The 27,820-nt window shown below is 36.4% G+C and overlaps 1 protein-coding gene across 5 annotated transcripts in view; it reads left to right on the top strand.

Moving 5' to 3' along the window:
• DPP10 (dipeptidyl peptidase like 10) overlaps nt 1-27,820 on the top strand; it is a gene marked incomplete at both ends in the record, with an annotated part of 1,446,555 nt that overhangs the window by 1,383,497 nt on the left and 35,238 nt on the right. For all 5 annotated transcript variants that reach the window (XM_080918333.1, XM_080918332.1, XM_080918331.1 and 2 more), the window contains 5 exons: nt 1,477-1,584; nt 15,596-15,687; nt 16,659-16,706; nt 21,879-22,000; nt 23,529-23,576. In XM_080918333.1, the coding sequence (XP_080774459.1) occupies nt 1,477-1,584; nt 15,596-15,687; nt 16,659-16,706; nt 21,879-22,000; nt 23,529-23,576 (418 nt within the window). The remainder of the gene's footprint in view (nt 1-1,476; nt 1,585-15,595; nt 15,688-16,658; nt 16,707-21,878; nt 22,001-23,528; nt 23,577-27,820) is intronic.

The following is a 27,820-nucleotide window of genomic DNA, read 5'->3' as shown; positions in this document are numbered from 1 at the left end:
GGACAGCAGGTGCACATGGAAGGAGAGAAATGGTTCATTGTCTTTTATATATGCATATACTTATTAATATAATTTCATCCTGTTATGAAAAATGAAATGAAAGTAAAATTTTAAATGTATAACCAATAATATGTTCTTATTCAATTATGATAAACATTAAAAAGAAAACCAATAGGAATTAATAACAAGACAGATATTGATGACTTCTGAATTCCTCCCCTTCACACATAGTTTTCTATGAATTTTAGAGCCATGAGAATTCCTAACACTTTAACAAGCATGACTACATTAAATGCCAATTGATGTATGTTGCATAGAACTAATTTTTAAGCAACAGAATACCCTATTATCAATTGTTCAATAAGAAAATGCATTTGGTGTTCTATCAGAGTTAATTTTATTCTTTCAGATGAATTATGAGAATCTTATTGAATGCTTAGAATTTCACAAAATAGAAGAGTCTGACCACAGCAATTAGTGGAAGTATGTTCTAAGATAATTAGGGCCTTAGCATCAGCACACTCACTTTCAGGATAGTGGAGAAGAAAGTAATGACTGAACATGGTTGGTCTTACTTCCAAGGGGTCTGCAGGTAGGATGGCAAGTGTATAAACTTCTAAGTCTTTCAAAGAAACCACACCATGTTTAGAATCATTCCCCAATTGGGCAAAAATAATGTGATGCTACAACAGAAGTAATTCTCTTAATGTACTGTCTGTGTGTGTGTATGCATGTGAGTGTACATAGATATCTCTGGGGAAAATGCACATGTTCTTCTTGAGAACACACACACACACAAACACACACACACACACATACACACCTATGACGAATATGCATTCATATGTGTGTGGGGGACTAACATAATCTAAGTTTCAAAAGCACAGTAATTCTATTCATGTAGGGTTATTGTGCTCTAATTAAAAATTCTCCTGGTGTTCACAGCAAGAGGGGAAATTTTGTGTGTATGTTTAAGGAAAATGAAATAATGACTTGAAATTTAAAATAGATGATCTCTGTAATTTCCACTTCTGTGGAATTTTACTTCTTGTATTTTCAGCAAATGGGCTGGGCACGGTCAGAAAAACATATCCTGGCAGTAAAGTTTCTTTGTAAATGATTCTATTAAAAAGTTTCTTACAGACTTTTATAAATTAAAAAAAAATATTTCAATGACCTGGTGTATAAAATTTATTCACCTTGGTTAGAGGGATAAATTACCAAGTACAAATGCAGATAAGGCTATCAAATTTCTTGTCTGTATAGCTTTCCCAGAAGCCTTCACTTTAATTTTTAAAATGTTCATCCCCGATGCACAAAACCTCATCATTCGTCACACTTTTGATATTAATGCACATAGTTTAAGATTAAATTCACTTATTAAAATTTTAAATGCCATGCTTTTTTTGTTGATGTTGAGTAGGAAGCTGGCCCCATGGACATTCTGAAATTCCACTGTGCCCTTCTTCCTTATAGAATGAAGAGCCAGTGTTTTCCAGAGATGGAAGCAAGTTCTTCATGACTGTTCCTGTCAAACAAGGTGGAAGAGGAGAATTCCACCACATAGCTATGTTCCTGGTCCAGGTAGGTCCTGGGAGTTTTTGTTTGTTCAGTTTTATTGTCATTGAAGGCTCAATACTCCATCTTAGGCTATGTATTTGTGTGTGTGTGTGTGTGTGTGTGTGTGTGTGTGTGTGTGTGTGTGTGTGTGTATGTGAAGCTGTACATGAGCAATACCTCACCTGTGGCGATCAGAGGACAGCCTCTAGCATCAATTCTTTATGTTCACATTCTTTGAAGCAGGGTCCCTTATTGTTTGATTCTGCCTGTACTCTGTACTATGGCAGCTGACCCAAATTTTTTCAGAGTCTATGTCTCTGTCTCTCATCTTACCAGAGGAGTGTTGGACTTATGGATGCATGTTACCAAGTCTGCTTTTCCAGGGATTGTCGACATGCAATCTGATATCTTCATGCTTATGTGACTAGGGACTCATCAATCAAATCATTTTTCCCAATCACAAAAATCCCAGTTCTTATGCCAGAGTAAGTGTCATGTAACCTCAAATGGGGCTCACACATTTTGGGGGAAGGATGATGTCATATATTCAAGCTGCACCATCACAATGCCAATTAAATATAATCAGTCAGGTGTACTGTGAATTGGGAGTCTTTGCATGTTATTTATTTATTTATTTATTTATTTATTTATTTATTTATTTATTTATATAAGTATAAGGTGACATTGGACTCACAATAGAGTAGACAATTATGTTGACCTTCTGACACTCCAATTCTGTCCCTAGATATCAAGATAATAGGCATAAGCCAAGATCCACATTTATATGCAGTTCTGGGTATTAAATCCAGGCTTTATGTGTTCTGAAGACTACTATTAACTGAGACTATATCCCCAGCCCTGGGATACAGAATTTTTTATTGTTTTCAGATAGGGTCTCATAATGAATCTGTGGCTGTTCTGGAACTCACTGTATTTTGAATATCTATAACCAAGTAAATCCCCATCAAAATGTTATGGTAAAATAAATTTTAAATGTTTCTATTCTAGAAAATGCTGCGTATACTTTTAAGTAAAAGACAAAATTAATGTGTTCTCAATGACTAAGAGGCTATGCTGTTTCTTAGAAACTTTTTGGTAAGAGCAATGAAAATTTTTTTTCTTCTAAATCTCAAACAAATTTTAAAAGTTTAAATAATTTTAAAATCAAAAGGTTCATTATTAGATGATTTAAATATGTCAAGTTAAGGAGTCAGTTTAAATTTAGTCTTCAATAGTGCACATTTATGAGATAACAAGCATCCTTATAAGTGAACAGTCCCAGGCTGGAGAGATGGCTCAGCGGTTAAGAGCACTGGCTGCTCTTCCAGAGGTCCTGAGTTCAATTCCCAGCAACCACATGGTGGCTTACAACCATCTGCAATGAGATCTTGTTGTATGTTATGTCTGAAGACAGCAACAGTGTACTCATATAAAATATATAAAATAAATAAACCTTTTTAAAAAGTCTTTTAAAAAATACAAATTCTTTAAAAAAAAAGTGAACAGTCCCTCTCCAAACATACAGAGCTTTATAATGACAAATAATTAGGATGAAATCAAGTGATTATAAGAGTTTCTCAAGCACGTAGCAAAAAGTATCTCTTTTTTATAAAAATATATAAATATAAATGTGGCATAAATTCCGTCACAAACTTGGCTAATTTAATTTCTCCACTCCTTCAACTCTTACGATTATTATAAAACCAATGCAAGCTTAATAAAACTCACAGGAGCATCTGCAATACATAAAATGGGCAAGGCTGGGAAGAGGAATGGGTCAGCAAGAGAGGCAATGAAAGAGTAATGTAGAAATGGGTAAGTTCTAAATACATGATGTACATGTCTAAAAATGTCATGGTGAACCCTATTGTGTATAATTAACATATACTAATAAACAAATTCTTTTAAATAGAGCAATCACTTGGCAGTACTTAAACTACAAAGTTACCCAAGGTTTGTATTATTAAGCAACCTGCACAAATATGACTTTAATTTTAATCATGGTTGAATTAAAAAAAAATAGGACATGTGTAATTTCTACAGCAAGGAGAAAGACTGATTTTCATAGTACAGTATTAAGTTGGAAAAGTGGACTAGTTAATTATATACCCATGAATAATGCAATTACATTTATTTCTAAATAAATATATGCATTTTTATATGAATAAATTTCTGGGTCTTTCTGGGTCAAATATTGATTGGAACAGGCAGGTAGGATTTTAACGTAATATTTTCATTTTCTATATGAAAAATGGGTCATTAGGAAATTCCATTTATTTCTGCTAAGTAAAGCTCGTGATCATTAGGACCAGAGAAATATATTTTCAATAAATTGCACTTTATAAATATGATAATCAGGGAATTTTACTAAATAGTTTAAGATGTGTCTTATTTATTTGTGAGTGTGTGTGTGTGTGTGTGTGTGTGTGTGTGTGTTTGTGTGTGTGTGTTTACTAGAAGGTCTGAAGAGACTGTAGGATCTTATGAAGCTGAAATTATAGCTAGTTATAAGCCACTGGACATGGGTAGTGAGACTCAAACCCAGTCCCTTTGAAAGAGCATCATATTCTAACCACTGAGCTGTTTCTCTAGTCTTTACTCGATTGTTAAAACCCAATACTCTGATATTTAACTACCCATTTAAACACTCAAGGTAGTCCAATGTATAATGTATTTGCCATGCAGGTGAAGGAGTTTTAATTTTTGGTATCTTCCTAAAAGCCAGGCATTGGCAGGCACATCTGTAATGTTTGAGGGAATGAACACAGGTGAATCTCCAGAGTTTACTGGCTATCCAATCTCACCAGATCAGGAACTCTGTGCTGAGGAAGAGAACCTGTCTCAAAAGCCAAGGAAAAACTGAATCATGGAAGACACCTATATGAGCCTCCAGCCTACTCATCACGCCAAAGAAACACTTCACAAATCAAGAGCGAATGCTAGCAACATATGTACAATATGTGACGATATTCACAGTTCTGAATAAAGTCAGCTTACTAAACTCATTAAGAAAGGAAATCACATTCTGTTAGGCAGATGATATATTCCAAAATTAGGAATTTTTCACATTTAATTAAAAATTCCTCTTTAAAGTTTTTTTTTTGAAAATATTCACATATTATTGAGGGTTTTATAGGTATATACAATGGAATATAATCATGTTTTTTTATGTTTTGCCACATTCTCTCCATGTTCCTTTTTAAACATCCTTCTCCTAACCACATTTGTTGTTGTTGAGTTGTTGGTGCTGGTTCTGGTTGCTGTTGTGGTACTTTTGATGGTTGTATTATAATAACTATTAAGTCTAGTTAGTGTTACACATATGGTCCTGGGTGGGACAACTGCTGGAAGATGGGAAATATACCAGTGGCTACATTAATCAAGAAAAGAATGGTTCTTCTAGAGCTAGTAGCTCCTTAGTAAGGAGTGGGCAGAGTTTTTTCTAGATGCCTTGAAAGGAATTTCATCTGCTGTTGGAATAGCCTTTGTGTGGGCACGTCATTTATTCTTGCAATATCCAGAGCAACCGTAGAGAGCAACTGTACTGGCTTTGCTCATCTTTCATACGGACTGAGAAACTGTTTCGTTGAAGTAGAAAACTGTCACCCTATTCTTAATGCCATTCATTGCATTAATAATTTGCCAAATGAGAAAAGAACAAGACAATTGTATTGTTTGTGAGAATCCTGACAGTTGACCGAAATTAACATACTTGTTATGTTATCAATTTAGGTAATTAGAGCTTATGATGTTCAAATATTCACAAAACTCATATCCCATAAACACACACACACATACACACACACACACACACAAACACACACACACACACACACACACACGTGCATCTTTACATGCATGCACAAACATACACGTGCTTTGGAAACATAGTTTGAAACTTCCTGTTTCATTTTAATAACAGCTATATGACTTTTTTAATTGTATAAAAGTGTTGCTATGCACTCAATACAACATTTTTGAGGAATAACACCTGAACAGAGTAATGACTAAATAAATAAATGCTTTGGTGACCTGTCATTTCTCCTAATAAGCTTTGCATCCATTGATGTATATTATTTCCAGTTCCCTTTTACATTAAAATAAGGACTTTTAGAAATATTTCAATCAATATAATTTAGGTTTGCAACATTTATAAGAATGATATATAATTTTTCTGATACCCTTTAATGGAATTTTTAATATTTTACATTTAGTGCATTCTGAGTTTTGATTTTAATAGAGTTATGGCGTTCACTCATGCAGACTTTTTATGCTTGCTTTAAGTGATCCATTTTCGTCATTAAAGTCATTCTGCCTCTTTGATGTTAGATTCTTAGACAAGCAATTTTATTCACAGACACTTCTATTTTAATTTTCCCACAAGAATCCATTTCTAAATGTTCAAAGTGTTATATTAGTTAGCAACAGGAACAGAATTAATAGAATAAGTCAATATTAAAAGTGGGTTTAAGAGACTAAAAGAGACTGGCTTACATAATACTGTGAGAAGTCCAACTACTGCTGTTTTACACTGATAAGCTAAAGCATCTACCAGATGCTAGGTTCATAAGGTTTGATGTTTCAGTATTTCTAGTAGGGCCCCAAAGAGCTTGAAAATTACTAGAGAGCCATCTCCACTGTACATGTAAATTCTAAAGAAGCTGATACTCATATCAACAGAGAGATGAAACATTAACAGAATGGATGAACTCACCAGCAAGTAAAAAGGCAAGCAGATGAAAGCAGCTTTCCCTCTTCCACGAGCTTTTACTAGGAACATGACAGGGCTGGGCTACCATGTTTAGAGTAGATATTCCCACTTTCAGTATCCTCATCAAAACATCTGACACAGGAATGTTCAGATGATTGCCTCCTAGTCAGTCCCAGATCCAGTCCTGTTGACAAAATGCTCTCCCCACCACCATGTTTCACCAAGTAAATCACATGCATGTATAATATGTTCACACATAGTGACATTAGATTTCACACATAGTGACAGATGGCTCTTCAAAACCAAGTACCATCTTTTATAAGTGAAAGTGGAGTGAACACTACATTGCTGACCTCTCAGTAGGATGCTGTTGGCTGTGTATAGTCATTCTGTTCTGGCCTTGGGGCAGTAGTCCATTGTTAATGAACTTACACAGAATGCTGCTCATGATTGGCCCTGGCAACATAGTGGCCCATAGTCAGAGCATCTGCCATGAGGCTCGGCTGTGTCTGAGAGCCTCCTGACTGACTTAGGGCAGATTCACGTGTTTGAAGTGTTTACTGAGTGAGACCAGTAAATCTTTGCAAACACTGTGCTCTCTGGCACAAGTATAGATGGAAACATCAGAGGGAAAGCTGCCCAAGTGCTCTGAGGCTCTCTTCAGGCTGGAATGTAAAGGTTTTGCTCATGAACGTTTAGTGAACATTTTTTTTTTTTACATTTATAGACTTGATCCACCGTCGAAGTTTTTTAATAAGTGAAATGATTCTTTTACTTTTCTTAGGCTTCAAAGAAATCTGATTATAATTCCATGTAAAATACAGCATTGCATTCTGATATCCTCTCTTTCTACCCTCTCCCGTTCTCTGTGTGCATACACACGTGCGTGTGTACAGGTCAGCTGTCAATCTTGAGAGCCTTTCTTCAGGTACTCTCACCTCAGTATTTGAGAAGGATCTCTTATGACTCACCAAATTAGCTAGTCTGGCCCATGGGCCCCAAGGGTCTGTTATTCCATGAGATAAACAGGTACCTGCAATTATGGCTAGTTAACATATTTTAAGAATTGATTTAATTTTTAAAAATCAATTTAGAACTAATTTATTTTTAAATTAAATCAATTTAATATTACTTTTAAACATTAAATTTGAATTAATTATTTCATAGTTTCATGTTTTAAATGAAGATCAGGGTCAGGCCCTCATGCTTTCAGAGCATACACTTTGTATAGTGTGTTATTATCTTGTCTCCTGGGCGATGTTTACAATTTGGATTTCAAATATGGACTTTTCCACAATGCCAAGTATTTCATAAACCAACTACTTTTATTACTATTTATTTGTACATCCCTCTCTGTTTGGGAGTGATATTTTATGGGTTAATCTTGATTTTCAACATGACACCATTAAGCATCACCCAAGAGACACTTCTCTGGGCATGTCCATGAGGCAGTCTCTAGATTGTGTTAAATGAGGAAGGAAGATGCACGCAAATCTTGGGCAGCTACATCATGGGCTGGGGTCCTGGACCCTATAACTAGGAGAAAGTGAGATGAACACCAGTTTCCATTTTTCTCTGCTTCCTGACTGGACATCACAAGACTAGGCATTTCAGTCTCCTGCTAACATGGTTGCCCACTATGATGGACTGTCCTAAAACTCTGGTTAGAAAACTCTTCCTTATATTATGTTTGCTGAGTTCTTTGTCAAAGTGATGAGAAGAGAGACTAATAAGAGGTTATGTGAAAATAACTGCCCAGGGAAACAATTTCGCATACACCAAAAGATGTCCATTGCTCTTAAAGGTAACCATTTATTAATGTCCACATGTCTGTGTCCATGTGAGTGCATGTGCATATGTGTGAAGGTGCACATGCTTATGCCTGTGGGCAGAGGCCACAAGTAGTTTTTGGGGGTCCTCTACCAGTACTCTGTTCCTGTTCTGGTGAAGCGTAGTCTCTCTCTGAACCTGGCACATGTAACATGTCTTGGTCTGAAGCCAGCAAGACCACTGCTGTCACTGTTCCTCTAAGAACTGGACTGACAAACATCTTTGCATCCTAATTTATGATTGTGGAATAATTGCTCATAAGTACTGAGAAATCTCTCCAACCCTACTGTTAATGTTCTTCAAATATTTTAATAGACTGTATGATAATGAAGAAATGCAGACTTTTGGCTTTTGTATTTTCGCAATGACAGCAATCTGGAAACTTATTTAGAGGCATACACATGTATTTTATTTGCACGCAGAAACTGCGACTTTAGTAGCACATATAAAATAAATAATGAAAAGTACAAATAAATATTCACTATGTATATAGTTTCACTAAAACATTAAAAATGGTTCATAACATAAAACTGCATCAAACTGAGTGAAATAAAAACAAAAAAAAAATTACACCCTTGCTGTTGCATTTGACCACCTTAACAAGCAGCTTCAAAGAGGGAAGGTGACGAACCTACTCAGAGTAACATTAAGCTCCATTATTGATTATAAGTACTGTAGAGAATCACATGCTTGCAATTCAAAATCCTATCACCTAATAAATCTAATAAAAGGTTTTCATTAAATTTCACTACTCTATCTGATTAGAACATTGTCTGAAAACAATAAGTTCATTTCCTGTGATGAATAGACAATAAAAGCATGATATTTCTAAGCACTATAGCATCTTCCTTATTTAATGACTGCAAACTTTGAACCGAATTGAATATTAGATATTTTAATAAATATGAAGTTACCAGGTAACCAATACAGGATATCGCTAAATGTGGCAACATGCTTCCAGCTTGTGAATAGAAATGTCTGCCTCAGATTTGGCCTTGTTAAATGAGATAAATTTGTCACCAATTTGCTGTATATTTCTAAGGTCTAGTATAGCTACTGTGGCCACAATATTCTAGAGTTCCAGCCTGCCTCAGGGCATGAATGAAGTCTTATTTCTGTTCCCTGTTTTCTTCTGAATTTAAAGTTAAGTTACAATGTGAATTAAAAGTATATTTTCCATACTATAGCTTTTCTCAGAATTACACTCAGGCTTCTATCGAAACACAGGGTTTCTATTCTGCCAATATCTACACCCAGGGTTTTTAGTCTTTATATAAAAGACATAAATTAACAAAACATATATTTATGTGTAATGAATATTTTTTATTATTTTCTACATTGTTTAGTTTGCATTCCTTTCACTAAGAGAGAGAGAGAGTGGTCAGATAAAACTCTCTGTAGCCAAGCTCGGTCATTTACATGGTAGAATGAGTGTCAAGTCTCCCAAAGACTTTACTTTTACTTTTACAGATATGCTATGGGATGCACATGAAAGTATGATCGTGTGTGCATGCATGCTCATGAACAAACACACATACACTCAGACACATACAAATTATGAAAAATATAACTTTTCTTTCTGTGATGTTGTTTTTTGAAACTGTTTAAAAAACTCCTTGATTCAGAAACCCACTTATATGATATAAACAAGTCCCTGCATTTATTTTTATGTGTTCATTAATAATCTAGCAATTTTTGATTGTTTTAGAAGGAGTTGCGTAGTGTCTTAGTCAGGGTTTCTATTCCTGCAGAAAACATCATGACAAAGAAGCAAGTTGGGGAAGAAAGGGTTTATTCAGCTTACATTTCCATATCACTGTTCATCTCCAGAGGAAGTAAGGACTAAAACCCAAGCAGGAGCTGATGCAGAGGCCATGGAGGCATGTTACTTACTGGCTTGCTTTCCCTGACTTGCTCAGCCTGCTTTCTTATAGAGCCCAGGTCTACCAGCCCAGGGATGGCACCACCCACAATGGGCTGGGCCCTACCCCCTTGATCACTAGTTTAGAAAATGCCTTATATCTGGATCTCAGGAAGGCATTTTCTCAACTGAAGCTCCTTGATTTGTGTTAAATCCAGCTTGTGTCAAGTTGACACAAAACCAGCCAGTACACTTAGAATCTCTACAAAAATTAATATGCTTCCTTTAGAGACTTGACAGGTGTGGTTGCTTTGTCACATGAGTGTCAGGAGGTGGCAGAGAGAAGAGAGGTTTTATCTCTGCTCAGTGTTCTGATCAGTGAACATCTGAATGATTAGTAGCCTAACAATCTTTGTTAAAAAGTTAGCTTGATACAGTTACCACTCCAGCTTCTGGTGGTTCAGAGAGGGAGCTAGCCAATCAAGTAAGCATAATTCTGAGACAGATGACCATTTCATAAGGCTATACTGGTGAGCCAGGCAAAGAATGAGCCTTGGATGGCCAGCATACAAGAATTTTAGAGTTTTTAGAGGGAGCTCTCCTGAGAGCATCACCAATCCAGCTCTATGTAGGCATGGGGGCACAGACCATGCCAAAGATGACCTCTGCCTAGTTCCATAATGCATGAGTAGGTCATAGAACTTCTGAAACAACACCAGACATGCAGATACACTGGGTGCTATCAAGAGGGGTAGATAGAAGGTAGAGAAATGGAAGGGACACAGAAGCAGAAAGATTTGAGTACATGAAGAGAGGCAGAACTGGTGACTTGAGGGTAGTGAGAGACAGCCTGGGGTAAGTAGTCAGTGGTGCCAGCTGGAACCACAGTGGGGTCCTGTTCTATGCTGCCATCAGAGACCACAACTGGGTACATGTCTGGATCTATGGTCCTGTAGCAACAGGAGTCTGTTACCACAAAAGTCCAGGTACAAGTCTCTGGTCTGACTTTCTGCTCAGGAATATGTTGAGGTCTGAGGGCTGTGCAAATCTTGCTCCTCCCAGCAACATCATGATAGATATGGCTGCAGGTGGGACAGCCCCACGGGTATGAGCTTGTGAGAGCTGGAACTTGGTCCCTGTGTAGATGAGTGAGAGATACTGTCCTCCCTCTTTCTAGCCTAGCATTTGCAACAAACGGAATACCTGACCCCTCAATCATGAGAGCAGGTGGGCTGGCCCTGCCATTAACCAGCTGAATTACTCAGAAGAGTGGGCCCTGAACGTGACCTGGGCAACACAGAAGAGTTGACCATAATGGCAGTAAGAGTGAGCTGACCAAAGGGTGTGAGCATGGGAGAACTGGCCCCCTAGTTGTTCATTGTGTGGTGAGACCTCCTCTTACCCCTTGCAACAGTGACATGGATAAGAGAGAGACCACCATCTTTCCTCTTGTCACCTATCAGGCAGGAGAGATAGCACCAAGGTCATGAGATTAGGAGAACTGGCCTGTAAGGCTGAAAAGAGCAGGCTCTGCACCTTGCCTGGGAAACAGAGAGCTGGCCTTGGTTTGGAGGAGGTGCTGGGGTGGATTGGGGCATGTATTGCTGGTGAGTTGCCCTAAGACCAGGAGAGTAGGCGAGCCAGAGAGCAGCTCAAATACCTCTCAGGCCCAGACCCAGGACTTTGAATTGGCTCACCCCAAGAGCTTTCCCACCAGTGAACTGCTGGAGTGTCTGAAGCAGCCTGTCCTTTAAATAGATCCAAAACTACAGGATCTCCATGTCACAAGGAAACAATGGGACATTTGAGGGAAGTACTGGTCAGGTTCTAGTATTGATGGAGAAGCAGAATCTAGAGGCCTTGCACCAGACCAACAAGCTTTTCAATGAATAATTGCAAGCAAAAGAGTGTTGCCAAACCTATATCCTGAGGGGCATGTTGTGGCAAACTACAGCTTCCTCAATGAGATTTATTCCCTCTGCTGTGGAGGCTGCAAGGTGGAGGGTAGTTTTTTCCTAGTCTTAAATGTATAACTTTGTTAGTCATTTCTTAGCTCTCTGAGATAATCTCACAACTTAGAATACTCAGAAATCTATGAACCAAATATATTTCAAAATATTCACAAATATAAAAAAAATCATTGCAATGTTTTATGTAATTTTTAATCTTGAATCTGACATTATAGATGAGCTAAAATATTGAAGTATTAAATCTCTGTTCCGGGAGCAATGAAGTAGATTCCGAGAGCACATGAAGACAGCTACCTGGTGCAGTTTAGGGTTCAAGGCTGGTCTTTGGTGTTTAACTGCAAAAAAAGATTCCTCCAGATTTCCTGTCATTCTTACATTTGTATCTTTGGTCTACAAAGACTTGAATCACATTATTACATCAGAAAATATACAAGGACTTTGATATAGTGTGAATACGGAGAGCTAACAGACCAGAGAATTTATAGGAACAAGATTCCTCTCATTTCCTTTTCTCCTTTTATTGAGAGAGATTCTGGGGATACTACGTAAACCAATGCCACATGACTTCCATCCCTCTTTCCTCAGCCTTCCGAGCAAAGGAGGCTATAGGCTTGCACCAACAACGTGGACAGGAACAGATCATTTCAGTAGCTGGTAGATGCAGACCAAGACTAAGAATGTTTTGATGGAAGATTCTGTTACTATGGAAACAGAATGGCATATACACCTTGTATTCATTTTCAGTTAAAGTAGAATAGTCAGTAAGGTATCACAAGCCATTGCCCCATATCTATATACCTATACATCCATCATACATCTATATTAAGAACACAGTTACATCAAAAATGTCTTTGGAATATTTCCCATGTAGCATTCTCTCAGAACAATGTTATAAAAGTTGGAGTAAACTACAGCAGTTACAACGTTTTAAAATCCAAAGTTCCTTTTAAATATAATTTCATATTTTACCCACATAATTAAATACAGTGAATAGCTTGTTGTATCTTTTGTGTGTGTTCCACATATCTACATATACTTGATTTGTTTGTAAACTTTTTAATAAATGAACATAGATGTATTTTATTCCCAACTATGACTTTATTCTTACCAATTTGTTTACTTGTGTGTGCCTGTAACACCTGCATGTGTGGATGTGTAGAAGTGAGAAGACAACATTCAAGATGTGGTGCTTTCATTTCATAATGGGCTCTGGAATTCAAACTTTGGTCATCAAGCTTGTGTGACAGGTGCTTTTAGCCACTGGGCTCTCTTCTTGGCCTTGTCTTTTACTTTATAGGACTGTAAAGATTCCATCATGGGTCAGAGAAATCTCTTACAAACCCCAGATTAACAGTTCTCAACCCGTCGGTCACAACACTTTAGGGATCACACATCAGAATCCTACATAGAAGACATGTATGTTACAATTTCATAACAGTACTAAATTACTGTTATGAAGTAACAATGAAATAATGTTATGGTTGTGCATCATCACAGCATAATGAACCATATTAGATCAAGAGCTGCAGTCAATTAATAATTGCAGAAATGGATGATTCAGTATTTACCAGAAATGAGCCTCTGCTAGGTTATTCAGTCCCAAGTAGTCAATTAAACACATGTGTACAGGAGCAATGTTAAATGAACTTGCGGTTGCATTTATATATACCTATATGTGTATACCTACATTATTTGTGTGTGTGCAAGAGAGATGGGGGGAGGGAGAGAATAATAGGTAAAGAAGTCCAGAATTTGAAAGGTCATTGGGGGTCTAGAGGAGTTGAAAAGGGAGATGGATGGATGAAAACAGTGCACCAAAACACACATGTATGAACTTTTAAAAAATATTAATGACTGCATATTATGTTTGTTCTTTTGTGACTGGGTTACCTCACTCAGGATGATATTCTCTAGATGAATACATTTTCCTAGAAATTTCATAAAGTCATTGTCTCTAATAGCTGAGTAGTACTCTACTAGACCCAGAAATCTCTGAATACCCCAGAAACAACTCACAGGCCATAGGAAGCTAAAAAAAAAAAAAAAAAAAAGAAAGAAAAGAAAGAAAGGCCAAAAAGTGAAAGCCTCAGTCCTTCTTAGAATAAAAATAGTGTATAGCACCCTCTCAGAGTGAGTACACCTAGACTTTAAGTCATTAGTAATACAAGAGCTAAGAATACAGCCTTGTGGCAATTTTTGGTACTCAAAAATCATTATGTTTAACATATACACACCAAGAAAACGTTGAGTGTTTCCATGTTATGTTCTGTTCTACATGTACTTTATTCTTATGGTAACTAGTAAGATTTCAATGCATACTATCAAACCTTTAAAAGAATCAAGTACTGACAAAAATATATTCATATAACTTTATGCCAAAATGCATTTAAAAATCTGTACATGTATCTCTCTTTTCAAAATAAAGTTGAAAGAAAAAAATAAAACAAACAAACAAAAAAGAGGAGAATGGACAAACTTTTTCAAAACATTGTCATTTTATGAACTAATTTTCTAGATAACCTTCTGAAACTCTGTGCATTTTTTAGATGAATAGAAAGCATATTATTGTTTGACAAAAAATAAAGAATAAGATGAAATAAGCATCAATGAGGAACTATGAAAGATGAGTCTGGAAAGCTTAATTGCCAACTAAATCCTGATTAGAATGGCATTTGAAAAGCAAATGCCCACCATTTCTGGTGAGAAGTGCCTCCCTTCCAGCACTCATGAAGCTGACTCATGAATGCTGCTAGGACATGTCTCCAATTCTGCAATTGGGAGGCAGAGGTAGAATGATCTCCAGTCTCAAAAACAAGTAGAAGCACATAAACCACCATAGGTTAAGAGCACATATGTATCTTCTGACCAAGAGCCCAAATAGTAGGTGTCTTCTTAGTCATGTACCTCAAGAGATATAAAAAAGTGCCTTTAAGAACAAATCTGTGGGAGTCACAGATGCAGTCTGAAAGTTGAACAATTTCTGGCATTCTGTTGCACAGTCAGATGACTGTGCTTGATTAATATTCTGGATATTTCAAAGATAACAAGAAAGGTGTACGTGTTCCTACCCCAAGAAAATGGTGCCCAGCCACAGTGAAGCACAGGACAAGCCTGGGCTGATGAACCTTTGCTGAACCAAAATAACCTGTGAGCTTGCGTCATAACTCACACATACAGAGAGGAATGATAAATTATGGAGGAAGCAATCAGCTTCCTCTTGGCTTCAATACTATACAATGTAGCAAATGCTACAGCACAACAAGCACACAGAAAGTAGAGAATACACAGGATTGCTCAGTTGCTGCAGTTTCTTCTTTATGTTTACTGAGGCTCTGCACAGCCCCACAGCTGCTATTAATTCAGTGAGAACAGTAGACATCTCATCTTGGAACCAAGGGCTTCCCTCAGCACGCTCACAGTTGCATGGCCACCTGGCACTTCCGGCACTGGTTACCTATGGCCCAGGGATAAAGGTTTTGTCCCACCACGGTCTGGTCTCTTCATTAGAATGCATGTGAGTCCTGGAATTTAGTGTAGGAACGCTGAAGTTGGCTGAGAAAGAAGTAGATGAAGCGAAAGCTCCATGTATTCTCTTTTTAAACCAGGGGGATGATGCTTGAGCAAAAATGAGAAATTAATACTTTCCCCTTTGTTCTCTTGCAGAGCAAAAGTGATCAAGTTACAGTGCGGCATCTGACATCAGGAAACTGGGAAGTGACAAGGATCTTGGCCTATGATGAAACAACTCAAAAAATGTGATTGTTTTTGCTTCTCTACATGGGCTGGCCATCAGCATTGTCAAGAGTAATCTTTTCTATTATTAGAGAATTATTAACAGACACTGCACATAGACCCTGTTCAACCACATACTTGTAAGACACTGGAAAAGCTTAAGGAGGAGGGTGATTATTTTCCAAACAAAAATGCATTTTCTGGATACAACAAATTCCTATGTATGAACAATAAACCAGCTACTGCCTGTCCTTTTGACAGGTTAGAAAATTCAAGTGAGTTGCCTATTGAGTGCTCCAAGATTTGGGACTAATACGCACTTATCAGTGAATGCATACCATGTGTGTTCTGAATGAAAGGCTAGCTAGAGGCAGCCCCACCTGCGGATCCATCCCATATAGAGACACAAAATCCAGACAGTATTGCAAATGCCAAGAAGTACATGCTGACAGGAGTCTGACATAGCTGTCTCCTGAGAGGCTCTTCTAGAGCCTGAAAAATACAGAGGTGGATGCTCACAGCCAAACATTGGACTGAGCATGGGGACCTCAATGGAGGAGGTGAAGGGGTTTGCAACCCCATAGGAAGAAAACCAATGTCAACCAACCAGAACTCCAGAGTTCTCAAGTACTAAACTACCAACCAAAGAGTACACATGGAGGGACCCATGTCTCCAGCTGTATGTGTAGCAGAGGACAGCACAGTTTGGCCTTCATAGGAGAAGAAGCCCTTAGTCCTGTGAAGGCTTGATTCCTCAGTGTAGGGTAATGCCAGGGTGGTATAGTGGGAGTAGGTGGGTGGGAGGGGGATCATCCTGAGAGAATCAGGGGGAGGGAGAATGGTATAGGTGGGATTCTGGAGAGAAAACCAGAAAAGGGAATAATATTTGAAATTTAAATACATAAAATATCCAAAAAATGAAAATTCATATAAAAAGTAAGGTTGATGGAAATAAATTTAATACTGAAACTTTTGTTACTTTTTCCCCAAACAGTTACTTTCTGAGCACAGAATTTTCTCCCCGAGGGAGGCAGCTACACAGGTTGGTGCCATGACATCATTTCCCCTATTTTGGCTTTTTAGAGGCCAAAACTGCAAAGCTACAGTGGCATGGGAAAAGGCTCCGATAATTTTCAATATGGGAAGTGAAAAACTAGTCTCGGTATGACAACTTCGGACTCTTGGTCTTTTAACTTGAGTGTGGACCTCAGGAAATCTAGAAAACTACACATGGAATAGAACATTCTATTTTCCCAATTTTTTTCTTCCCTTTTCCTTCTTTCTTTTTTTTTTTTTTTAATTTGTGGATAAGAAAAAAATTGATGCTAATTTCATTTCAGAGAGAAGGAGTTTATTCCAGAGACAAATATAAGTGGACATAGCAAAGAAAAAAAAAAAAAAAAACAAAAACAAAAACAAATCAAAACAAAACAAAAAAAAAACAAATTTAGGTCACATCAAATACAGAATTTCAATGAGGTAACAGTTTCATGGTGCTTTTATAGAAATAAGACAAAGACAGTAATAAATTAAGATATTTTTCAGGTGAATCCATAGAAACCTCAGATAGACAACTGAGTACAAGTCTGGGGCAAGCTGTTCCAAAGGTCTCAGGTGCCAGTGTCTGATGACATTCTTAATTCAGAAGTTGGTGAATTTTTGAAGTCTGTTCATACATTCCAAGGGGATTCACCAAATAGTCTTACAATATTGTTTCACACACAAAGCTTTCCATAAATGGATCTCAGAACAGCAAAAACATCCCAAGATTATTTGGCTCTGATCCTGCAACTTCTCTACAATCACTGAACTTTTAAGCAGTCCTTAAGCTCTACAAATGTTCGATGGAAATTCTTTCCTGGAAATTTAGTTAACACAGAAAACACACTAATGAAGAGACACTAGGTTTCTTTACTTTTCCCATTACTTTATTCACTTTACATCCTGATTGCATCCCTCCCTCTCACCTTAGCCCTCCCCTCTCCCCCAACACACAGCTCCTCTAGCTTTCTCTCCTCTTTTACTCTGAGAAGGAAAGGTGCTCCACTCATTTTCCCTCCCCCAACCCCAGCGTACCTACCCACCATGGCACAACAGGGCACTAAAGGACTAGGCACATCTTCTAACAGAGGTGCAACAAAGCAGCCTGGCTAGGTGAAAGAGATCCACAGGCAACCAACAGATTCAGGGACAGCCCTGACTCCAGTTGTTTCTGGACCACATGAAGACCAGGATGCACATGTGCTACATATTTGAGGGGGTGCTTAGATCCAGCACATTCATGCTTTTTGATTGATGGTTCCATCTCTGCAGGACCCCAAGGGTCCAAGTTAGTTTCCCCTTTGTCTTCTTGTGGAATCATTATCAGCCCTCAATCTTTCCTTAGACTCCTGGAGCTCCACCTAATGAAGAATTTTCTGCAGATCTGAGTATCTGTTTTATAAGCTGCTGGGCAGAGCCTCTCAGAGGAGGGTTAAACTAGGCTCCTATCTCCACACATAACAAAGAATCATTAATTTTCATAATGCCTATCACTTCAAAAAGAACCTCACACTCCTTCTCTGGTCCCTCAGCCGTGACCCTCTGGGAGCCCAGGAGAGTATTTCCAGACATGAGATTCTGTGTCTCTTCTTTATTGATTTCATCTACTTTTATAGTTTCATAGTGTTTTTGGTGCCTGTGTATGGTTGAATTTTCTCACTTCTGCACATTACAGACATTTACATATTTTCCTAGCCATCATTACTTCTGCACCATCTCCTGTTGAGTTTCCTGTACATCAATCAAAATGACACAAATACAATTCCCTCCTATATAACATACTAGCATAATGGATGGGTCTCTGAATACAAATTTTAGCCACAAAGGCTCCTTTTGTTTTATTTTTCTTTCCCTTTTTTTTCTGTTCTTGTTGTCTTGAGGTTCATAAAGGTAAATGTGATTGTTGGAGAATATAGCTTTATTTGAGTCTAGAAGGTTTCTTGCTTAGCTAAAATGTAATACATATGTAAAAATTTACATCTGCCCAGTATGTGTAAATGTGAAATTAAATTTATCAAGAGATTTAGAACTTAACTATTCAACATTAAAATGCCCCTCATTCTGTAAGCTGTCAATAGGACCTCACAAGAATGACTTTTATTTTAAGGAGGAAAAGGGCTTATTATTTCTGGATTCTAAATGCACTTTCTAATTTCCATTTCATACACTCATTTTAAAACAAGCCAAGGCTACTGTCGTTTATTCTCAATGGAAATTCACTCTATTTGAAGAAGTTTTACCTTTTCCTTTCCAAGCAGCCTATACTTTTGCATTGAAAGTAAAAATGTGTAATGAATATGGAGGATATAAAGTGTTCACTGCAAGCATGGAGACTGGAGCTTGGATTTCTGACTCATATAGCAGATAACAGGTAGAAGAAAATCCAGAATGTGAGAGGTGAAGATGTGGGGTTCCCAGAGCAAGCTGATTTCCTAGACTAGCTGGAATAAAGAAGCTCTTAGTTCACAGAGAGACTGTCCAACTAAATGGAATGGAAACCAGTTGAGGAAGGAATCCACAAACATGTACATATCCAAGAGCACAAACCCTGAACAATGGCATTTTTCACATTAATGGTGGACTTCTCATTACAATTAACACAATTGAGAAAAATTCCTCTGACATAAAATCTAGGGTCAACCAAAGCTAGGTAACTCATATTAATTTTGTAGGTTATATGAAGTTGAAAATAAAAACTAATCCTCACAACAATGAGCACTGTTTTAGAGATGTAAATCATATTTTATTCCATTCATTAACACAAAGAAAAACAAAGAAACAAAACTTTCTAAAAGAAATGACCACTAAAGATGAACACTGGTCAAGGTCAGTGGATGAGTTTACTTGAGGCTCTTTGCTCTTATTTGTCTAAATGAGAACTTGAATTGAATCAACTGTTTAGATGTGTGTGGTTGCTTGTCTTATGACTGTACCATAACAATCAATTTGCCCATGACTTGGACTAGTGCAGTGAACCTGCTCTAAAGAGAATAGAGTGACAACAAGTGTCCTCTTACATGGCTCATGCAGTGCCAGTTAGCTTGACTGTAAGATGGCATTTGACCCAGAAATCTCAGTATCTTGCTTGACCCATAAAAAAATCAGTCATTGATTTAATTAATTAAAGAATCTGAACTGTTATAATATACAGCAATAGTATTTTTTGTCTAAATGCATTGTGTGTTTTGTTTCAGGAATGTCATAATCTCAGTAGTGTAAAAGAGGACTGTGGAAAAATTCAGTGGGTGAAGTGCTTATTGTAAAAGTCTGACAATCTGAGTTCAGGTCCAGAGTGCCCATATTAAAAGTGACTATGTATGCTTGTAATCATTGTGCTGAATGGGTGGCAAAACAAGATTTCTGGAGCTTTCTGGACATATAGTATAAGCAGAAATTGCAAACTTTGGTTCCAGTGAGAGACTGTCTCAAAAACATAAGAAGAGGGGAAATAGAGGGGAACACCCAATAGCAGCATTTGGCTCCTGCAATTTCATGCATAGATTACTCCTAAAGTCATATGCACATTACTTATGGACACACAGTAAATATGTCTTAAATACCAGTGTGAATCTCTACAGACCTTGGGAGTAAAAATTTTATAGAAGAGGACAGAAAGACAATGGCTTCAAATCTTATTGTTACCTACCAAGAGTGAATTATATTCAAACCAGATCCTCAGTAACTCTCTACAGAATGATAGTCAGGCAGCACTGTGGGTATATTGAATAAAACTCAAGTGTGTCCTAAAAGCGGTTTAAATGATAAATTTTAGAACCGTAGCTAAAATAAATTTATGTGATTATCTCACAAGTAGTCACAAAGTGAATATTTTGGTCCATAGTGTGTATGTAGATTTTAATGGTAACAGCATTTTAACTCTGTGGGTTGCAAGTAACACTAAGCCTGAGTTGCTTCTCCCAAACTTGAGCCTCTTCTCTTCTTCATGGGACCATCACATAAATCACTTCAAAGTCAGTGTAATTAATATTCACACATGCAGATACATCGAAAAATACCCCATTCTAAAACATGCTTGAGAACACTTTGATTAAATAACCTTCTGTTTGTATATGTTAATTATGCATAATAATGTCAGTATACCATTTTCATACATGCCTATAATGTGTTTAAGACATATTCACTTCCCTTGACTTCCCTCAGTCCTGTTACTCTTCTTTCTTCTTTCAAGCTATGACCATGTAGTGTGTTGTTAGGGGAAGGATCGGACAAATACAGAGGGAGAAAGTTCTGTTAGGGTTGTTTACAGGAACATGGAAAACTTATGAATATCTAAATCACAGAAAGAAATCTCTCTCCTTTCCTCAAGAGCTATTCACAGCCAATACCTCCCTAGAACATCCACTATGAGTACTTTTCTCCTTTGGGGGAAAATAAAGCATATATTTTTGTCATGCTTTCTCACCTAATGCATCAGGATCACAAAATATAGATAAACATTTTTTTTGTTTACCTTGAGTGTCAGTGGTATCCCACATATTTTCATACACAGTGTACTTTCTTCATTAATAATCTGAGTGCTTCTTTCTAATAAGACAAGTTAGGATTGTAAATTCTAATATTTAGAATTCAGTTAGAGAGAGTTTTAGAGAGAGTTATTCATAATTTTGAATGATATTATTTGAGGATGGCTTATCTTTGCCTCTTTGATGAAGTTTATTTTTTTTTCTAGAATGTACAGAAAATGTAGAGACTAGAGAATCCTTGGCATTTAAATTCTATACTGCATTTGCAGAAGACTGGAGCTTAGTTCCCAGAACCCTGATGCCGTCTTTTGGCCTCAGGCATCCACACATACATGAACATACGCATATAGGCAAACATATAGACAAAAGTAAAATAAATATTAAAATGGGAAGTGGAGTTAAATATAAGTTATAGTGAATTCCATGGGAATTGGTGTATTTATTTTGTTATACCCATTTACTATTTATATATCCATACCATGGTATTATTGTTATTCTACAGAAAAATATACATTTCGTGAATTTAATAATGGAAATTGAATTTGCTTCAGTTGGATAAATCATAAGTTACAAGGAATGTTCACAGGAGCTGTCAGGCCACTTTTCTATTTGGTGGGATTTTAATGTCTATGCCATTAATTTCAAGGATGTATATTAACAATATTTCTCATTTTTGTTTTATTTTCTAGTGCTTCTACAGAGGGAAAATTGAATCGAGATTGCATCTCATGCAGCTTCATGAAAGAAGATTGCACATATTTTGATGCCAGCTTTAGTCCCATGAATCAACATTTCTTGTTATTCTGTGAAGGTTAGATACTATATGCTGTTCAATAGGATTCACTCTGTGCACTGGGTTTAACCAGTTTACATTATGATCATTAATAGGTGTTCATATTTCATGAGATTTGAAGCTTCGTCAACTATTTTACTTAGAGGAGGCCAAAAGAGGGCATCTGATTTCCTGGAGCTGGAATAGGTGGTTGCAAGCTTCTCAACTTGAGTACTGGGAACTGAATCTACATCTTTCCAAGGATAATCATAAGCCCTAACTGCTGAGTCATCTTTCTAGAACACTCAAAATTAAAATCTTTAGAAATTAAAAAATCAAAGTAGATATTTATCAAAATAGTTATGTTAAGAGGTAGGCAATTATTTTCACAAAGCCACAGTACAATTGTTAATTTACTTATATTTTTTAATGCTTTCCTCAGAAAAGGTAGTTTTAATGTTAGAAGGTGAAGATCCATGGGAACAAAAGAACCAGCTGCATTGGTAAAATATTTTCCTTGTAAGAGTGAGGATCTGAATGATCTTGGTTTCAAGAAGTAACATTAGATATGTGTTGAGTATGATGACATGTACTTATAATCCATTCAGTGCTGAGAAACAGAGGCAAAGTGGATACCAGAAAGTTTGCTGGCATCCAGCATCAGCTACTTCACAAATTACAAGCCAGGAAGAGAACTTATTTCAAAAGAGCTAAACATTGATTGCAACTGAAGAGTCATGCCAAAGGTAGTCTTTGACCTCTAGCTGCAAACACACACACACACACACACACACACACACACACACACACACAAGAGAGAAAGAGAGAGAGACAGAGAGAGAGAGAGAGAGAAAGAGAGAGAGAGAGAGAGAGAGAGAGAGAGAGAGAGAGAGAGAGAGGAAAAGTTCACACATAACACACAACTCGTTCATATAAGGATTTGTGATTTGTATGAAATCACTTTCTCTGTTCCTCCTCATCTGGTACTGAGCAATTGCCCCCAAATATTATTCCTTCTATGCATCTAAATAAATCTTATAAAAATGTACTAAAATTAATCTCTTTTAATGTGATACTGTGCATCTTAGAAAGTGAAACTCATACATCTCTTGAAATGTGATGAACACCATAAATTCTATTTATTTTGTTTTGTTGTATTTTAAATATATATTACTTCCACTTGTGAAAAAGAACTCTGTCATGTAGTATTTATGGTAAGCATGACTTAGATGTTCTTATTGTAAATTTATTTGCTTGTATGTCTGTATGTGTGTGTATGTATGTATGTATGTATGTATGTATGTATGTGTGTATGTATGCATGTATGTATGTGTGTATGTATGTAAGTATGTGTGTATGTATGTATGTGTATGTATATATGTATGTGTATGTATATATGTATGTATGTATTTGTGTATGCATGCATGCACGGTGGTAGTATATATGGGATTCTGAGGACAATTTAGACGTCAGTTCACTTCGTCCACCTCTCCACAATTGGCTTGACAGCAAGCACCTTTTAAATCATCTTTTAAAAAACCTCTCTAAGTATATTTTTAAATTCTAGGTCCAAGAGTTCCAGTGGTCAGCCTTCACAGCACAGACAGCCCATCAAGTGAGTACCAGAGAAGGCATGTTTAAAAATGATAGTTGGCCTTCATATTGGGCAAAGTGGAGTTGGTTTCATTCTTTGTTTATTTGTTTGGTTTTGTTTTGTTTTGTCATTCTGAGTGTCAAACTGTCTAGAACCTTCCTCAGAGGAATTTTCAGCACAAGGAATGCTTTCTAAGGGAATTTAAGCTGACTTTATATATGTTAGTGAAACAATAAGTACATGTTTTGATCATCTTATAGCTTAGGTTTCATCTTAACAATTGATCTAAATCCCATGAGAAAAGACTGACAGCTCTGCGTAATCCTTCCTCCTTGCCACTTAGTTTCTGGATCATTTCTTCAGAACCCGTAATGGTTATGTTGCATTTCAGTGCCTTTTATAGATATTATGACATTTCATAGATCATAAATATTTCTATTTATATTGAAAACATTATTTGCTTATTTGACCTAAGGGTAGCAGCCATGAATTCCCTTCTTTTTCTTGGAAAGTAAACAATTTTATTTAACTTGTTAATGTAATACTAAATTCAGTGAAGGTCATAAAATATTTGGAAAAATTATAAAACTGTTTATGATGTTTATTTTAAAGTATTTGTATTAAATATGCATATATATCCGCATATGTGCATTTATGTGTGAATATTCTTGTTTATTCGTTGTATATTCAGCCAACACTATGTTTTATTCCCAAACCATGTTATCACATAATTCAACAGAGTCTAGGGTTTTATTAATGAGATTCTTATGTGTTTGAAACATTGAAGTGTATGAGTAAGTATGACTAAGTCAACTTTCTTTCAAGATTTATAATTCTTTTTTAATTTTATATGTATGTATGTGTGTTAATATGCCTAATGTATGTATATACACCATATGAGTTCATAAGTTCCCATTGAGGCATCAGGCATTACATCCTTTGGAACAGCATTCATAGTCGGTTGTGAGCTGCCCACTGTGGATACTAGGAAGCAAACCCAGGTCCTCACAGGAGCATTATGCACTCTTAACTGTTGAACCATCTCTCCATTACCCCACTGAGCTAAACTTAGAATGAATTTCTGCATTATATTGCCTTTTTATCCCTGTCTTTCATCTTTGTTTTCTAAATTTCCAAACTCAGGATTCTTTTGCCCCAGTGAGCTGTAAATAAATTTACTTTTATTTATATGGATGTGAACATATGCTATGTTTGTCCAAGTGTCGGTAGAGGTAAAAAGCGGGTATCACATCTCCTAGACATGAACTTATAAGTGGCTGACTGTGAGTTACTTGATATGGGTGTTGAGAACTGAGATCAGATCTTCTGTAAGAAGGGTATTCATTCTTGGCCATTGAACTATCATTTCAGCCACATAAACTATATAATATTAATAATAATTTTTTACTGGTTAACTCATTTAAGACAGAAATAATTTATCTCTGCAATAAATTATTTTAATATTTCATTTTACATGTAAGGAAACTGAGTTGTAGACAGATTAAAGCATTTAGCTAGAATCATATGAATACTTAGCCAGAAATCAAATGAGGTAATCTGAACTTAGCCTAATTTTTGTCATGGTTTTACCCTGAGCCACATTTCCCAATGCAGCCATCTTCTTTAGAGGGTCATATAGTTATAAAATTATAAAACTGAATGGCATATGTCATTCTGAGAAAAGAAAGGTAGCCAGTGCTCAACCAGTTGAACTATATAGACATTCATCATCTGTTCCCATGAACATGGAACCTAGATTAATGTTGTTTTCTTATATGGCTGAAAATAGTTCATCATCTATCTCAAGTTCTACTTGCCTCTCAATCCCCATCTTCAGAATCAATATTAAAGGATGTGTGCTAAATGATTGAATCAGTCACTACTCATAGCAAAGACAATTATTTTGTACAGTGATAAACCTTTTATTTTTATACATATGTAGAGTTCTTTGCAATGCGTGTAGGAGTTAAGATATTCTATATTTAGATAAACTGGAATAATCTACTTATTACTGTGATTAAATTATGTAATGTGCATAATTCATAGAAATAGCAAGTTACTAAAAGCAATCCATGACTTCATTTAAAGATAAACATTTCAGTAATCAAGGCAACAGATTTGGAGAACCTACTTATGAATACAGTATACAAGTAAAAATAGAGAGAAAAATAGAAAAGAAAGTTTAATTTTGCAGATTGACTCCATACAAAATGACTCCATCATAACCTTCTTTTGAGACCAGAAACATTGCAGCTAATAATGCCAAAGATCCCTTTCTTTGTAGATAAAGGGACAAATACATTTATAATAGGCGATATGTTATGAGGTGTGACAGCTCTCGGTTTCACATTGCATATTTAACATTTCTCAAATGACTCCAAGAAAAGTCTTTATGAGATATAAATTTAATTTACCCCATTGTTACAAAAGTCTTGTTTTTATAACACTGCTGACATTTACAGAACATTTCTCCTGATGAATTATTAAATATTGATAGTGTTCCCACCAATAAATGAACATACTGCCTTTTGAACAAGAAGTACAGCTTTTCAGTTGGCTGTGAACCAAAGTCAGGTACTAGCCTTTCTTTTTAGGACAATCACTTAGGGAGACGATTTTTTTTTTATTCAGTGACAAGTGGGTATGAATGTGGTTAAGAATAAACACACCAATCTGGAGAGATGGCTCAGCGGTTATGAGCACTGGCTGCTCTTCCAGAGGTTCTGAGTTCAATTCCCAGCAGCCATTTGGTGGCTCACAACCATCTGTAATGGGATCTGATGCCTTCTTCTGGAGGATATGAAGACAGCTACAATGTACCCATAAATAAAATAAATATATCTTAAAAATAAAATAAAATCTCCAATGAGCCAATTTTTGCTGTTTTCTGAGCCATATAAAGTGAAATATGCCCTGAAAAAAGAAAATTGTAAAAATAAAAGTATTACTCTTAAACACAAATGAAAAACAGAGATAAGAAAACATCTTCTCATTATCTTTCCTAATAAAGTAATAACACAAAAGCTTTATTTTAATGACTGTATAAAATGAGGATCTCGGTTTTTTTTTTTTCATCAGAAATGTAAAGAGCAGCAAATATTTAGGAATAAAAAGTATGAGCCTTCAGTCTTTCATAATTTCTTTTTCTTTTTTTGCAATTAAAACTGTGTAAAAATGATGAAAGTATGCATTTATGAAACAAAGGTATTATCATCATACATTATATAATACTGCAAGAAGAAACCAGGGGTGTAACTAAGTTATTAGAATATCTTTATTCCAATCTAGGAAACATAATGTGCCAAATACAATCACTGTCGTCATATGTCCTGGGCATAAAGATTCAACCCTGTGATCCTCACACTCCAGAGATAGAGGCACAATGATCAGAAATTCAAGCCTACATAGAGAGCAAGTATAAGGTTAATCTGAGATCATGATATTCTGTCTCAAAGATAAAACAACAAATCACAAGAAATTTGTCTCACGTATTTAGTTATTACATTTACATGGGAACTGTTCAGGTGATTTTTATTTATTTTTTCTCTCTTAATATTTTCCAAGTGCTCTATTCTGTGTATTATGAACTTCATATATTACATAAATAAAAAATGTTTACATTGATAGTATTTGAAACACTCTAGGTTTGAGGTCCAAGAACAGTTCCATCCAACTGCTCCAGCCTTTGGCAGTGTGTAAATTCCTAGGACAAGCAATGCATCCCAAAAGCAAGAATGGAGTGCAAAGCTCCGTGCCTGTGTGTCTTTTCTTCTTACATGGCCAAGAGCATTTTATTATGGGGACTTCCCCTTAAATGCCATTTTCTGCCCTTTAAATACCATTAAAATGTGACTTTGATTTTGGTGGAGAGGTCCTGTTTCTCTGTTTGCCCGTGCAGCTTTTTCCATCTCTACTTTCAGGTGTGTCTGTTCCTTTTACTTTGTCTCATTCTTTCTTCCTTGCATGTCTCCCTATGTCTGTCTTCCATCAGGTTCAGTTCATGCTTATTCCTTTCTCACTTCTTTACATCCTTTTCAACTCCTTCACACTGTTCTGTATTAAACTAATCTGCTCCACACCATTGTTTCACAGAATTCTCTTCTCAGATTCTTCTCTTTGTGTCAAGATTTTACATTTAACTGAATGTCTTAGCTTTACCCCACCTTATATTGAGGAGGAGAAGTCACGTTTACTAACACCTATTTTCTGATTTATTGTAATTTATGGTATACCCATACTATTTTGAAATGTTTTAAATCTTTCTT

Source organism: Micromys minutus (genome assembly GCF_963924665.1).
Source record: "Micromys minutus genome assembly, chromosome: 6".
NCBI lineage: Eukaryota > Metazoa > Chordata > Mammalia > Rodentia > Muridae > Micromys > Micromys minutus.
This window is presented reverse-complemented; position numbering and strand designations above follow the sequence as displayed.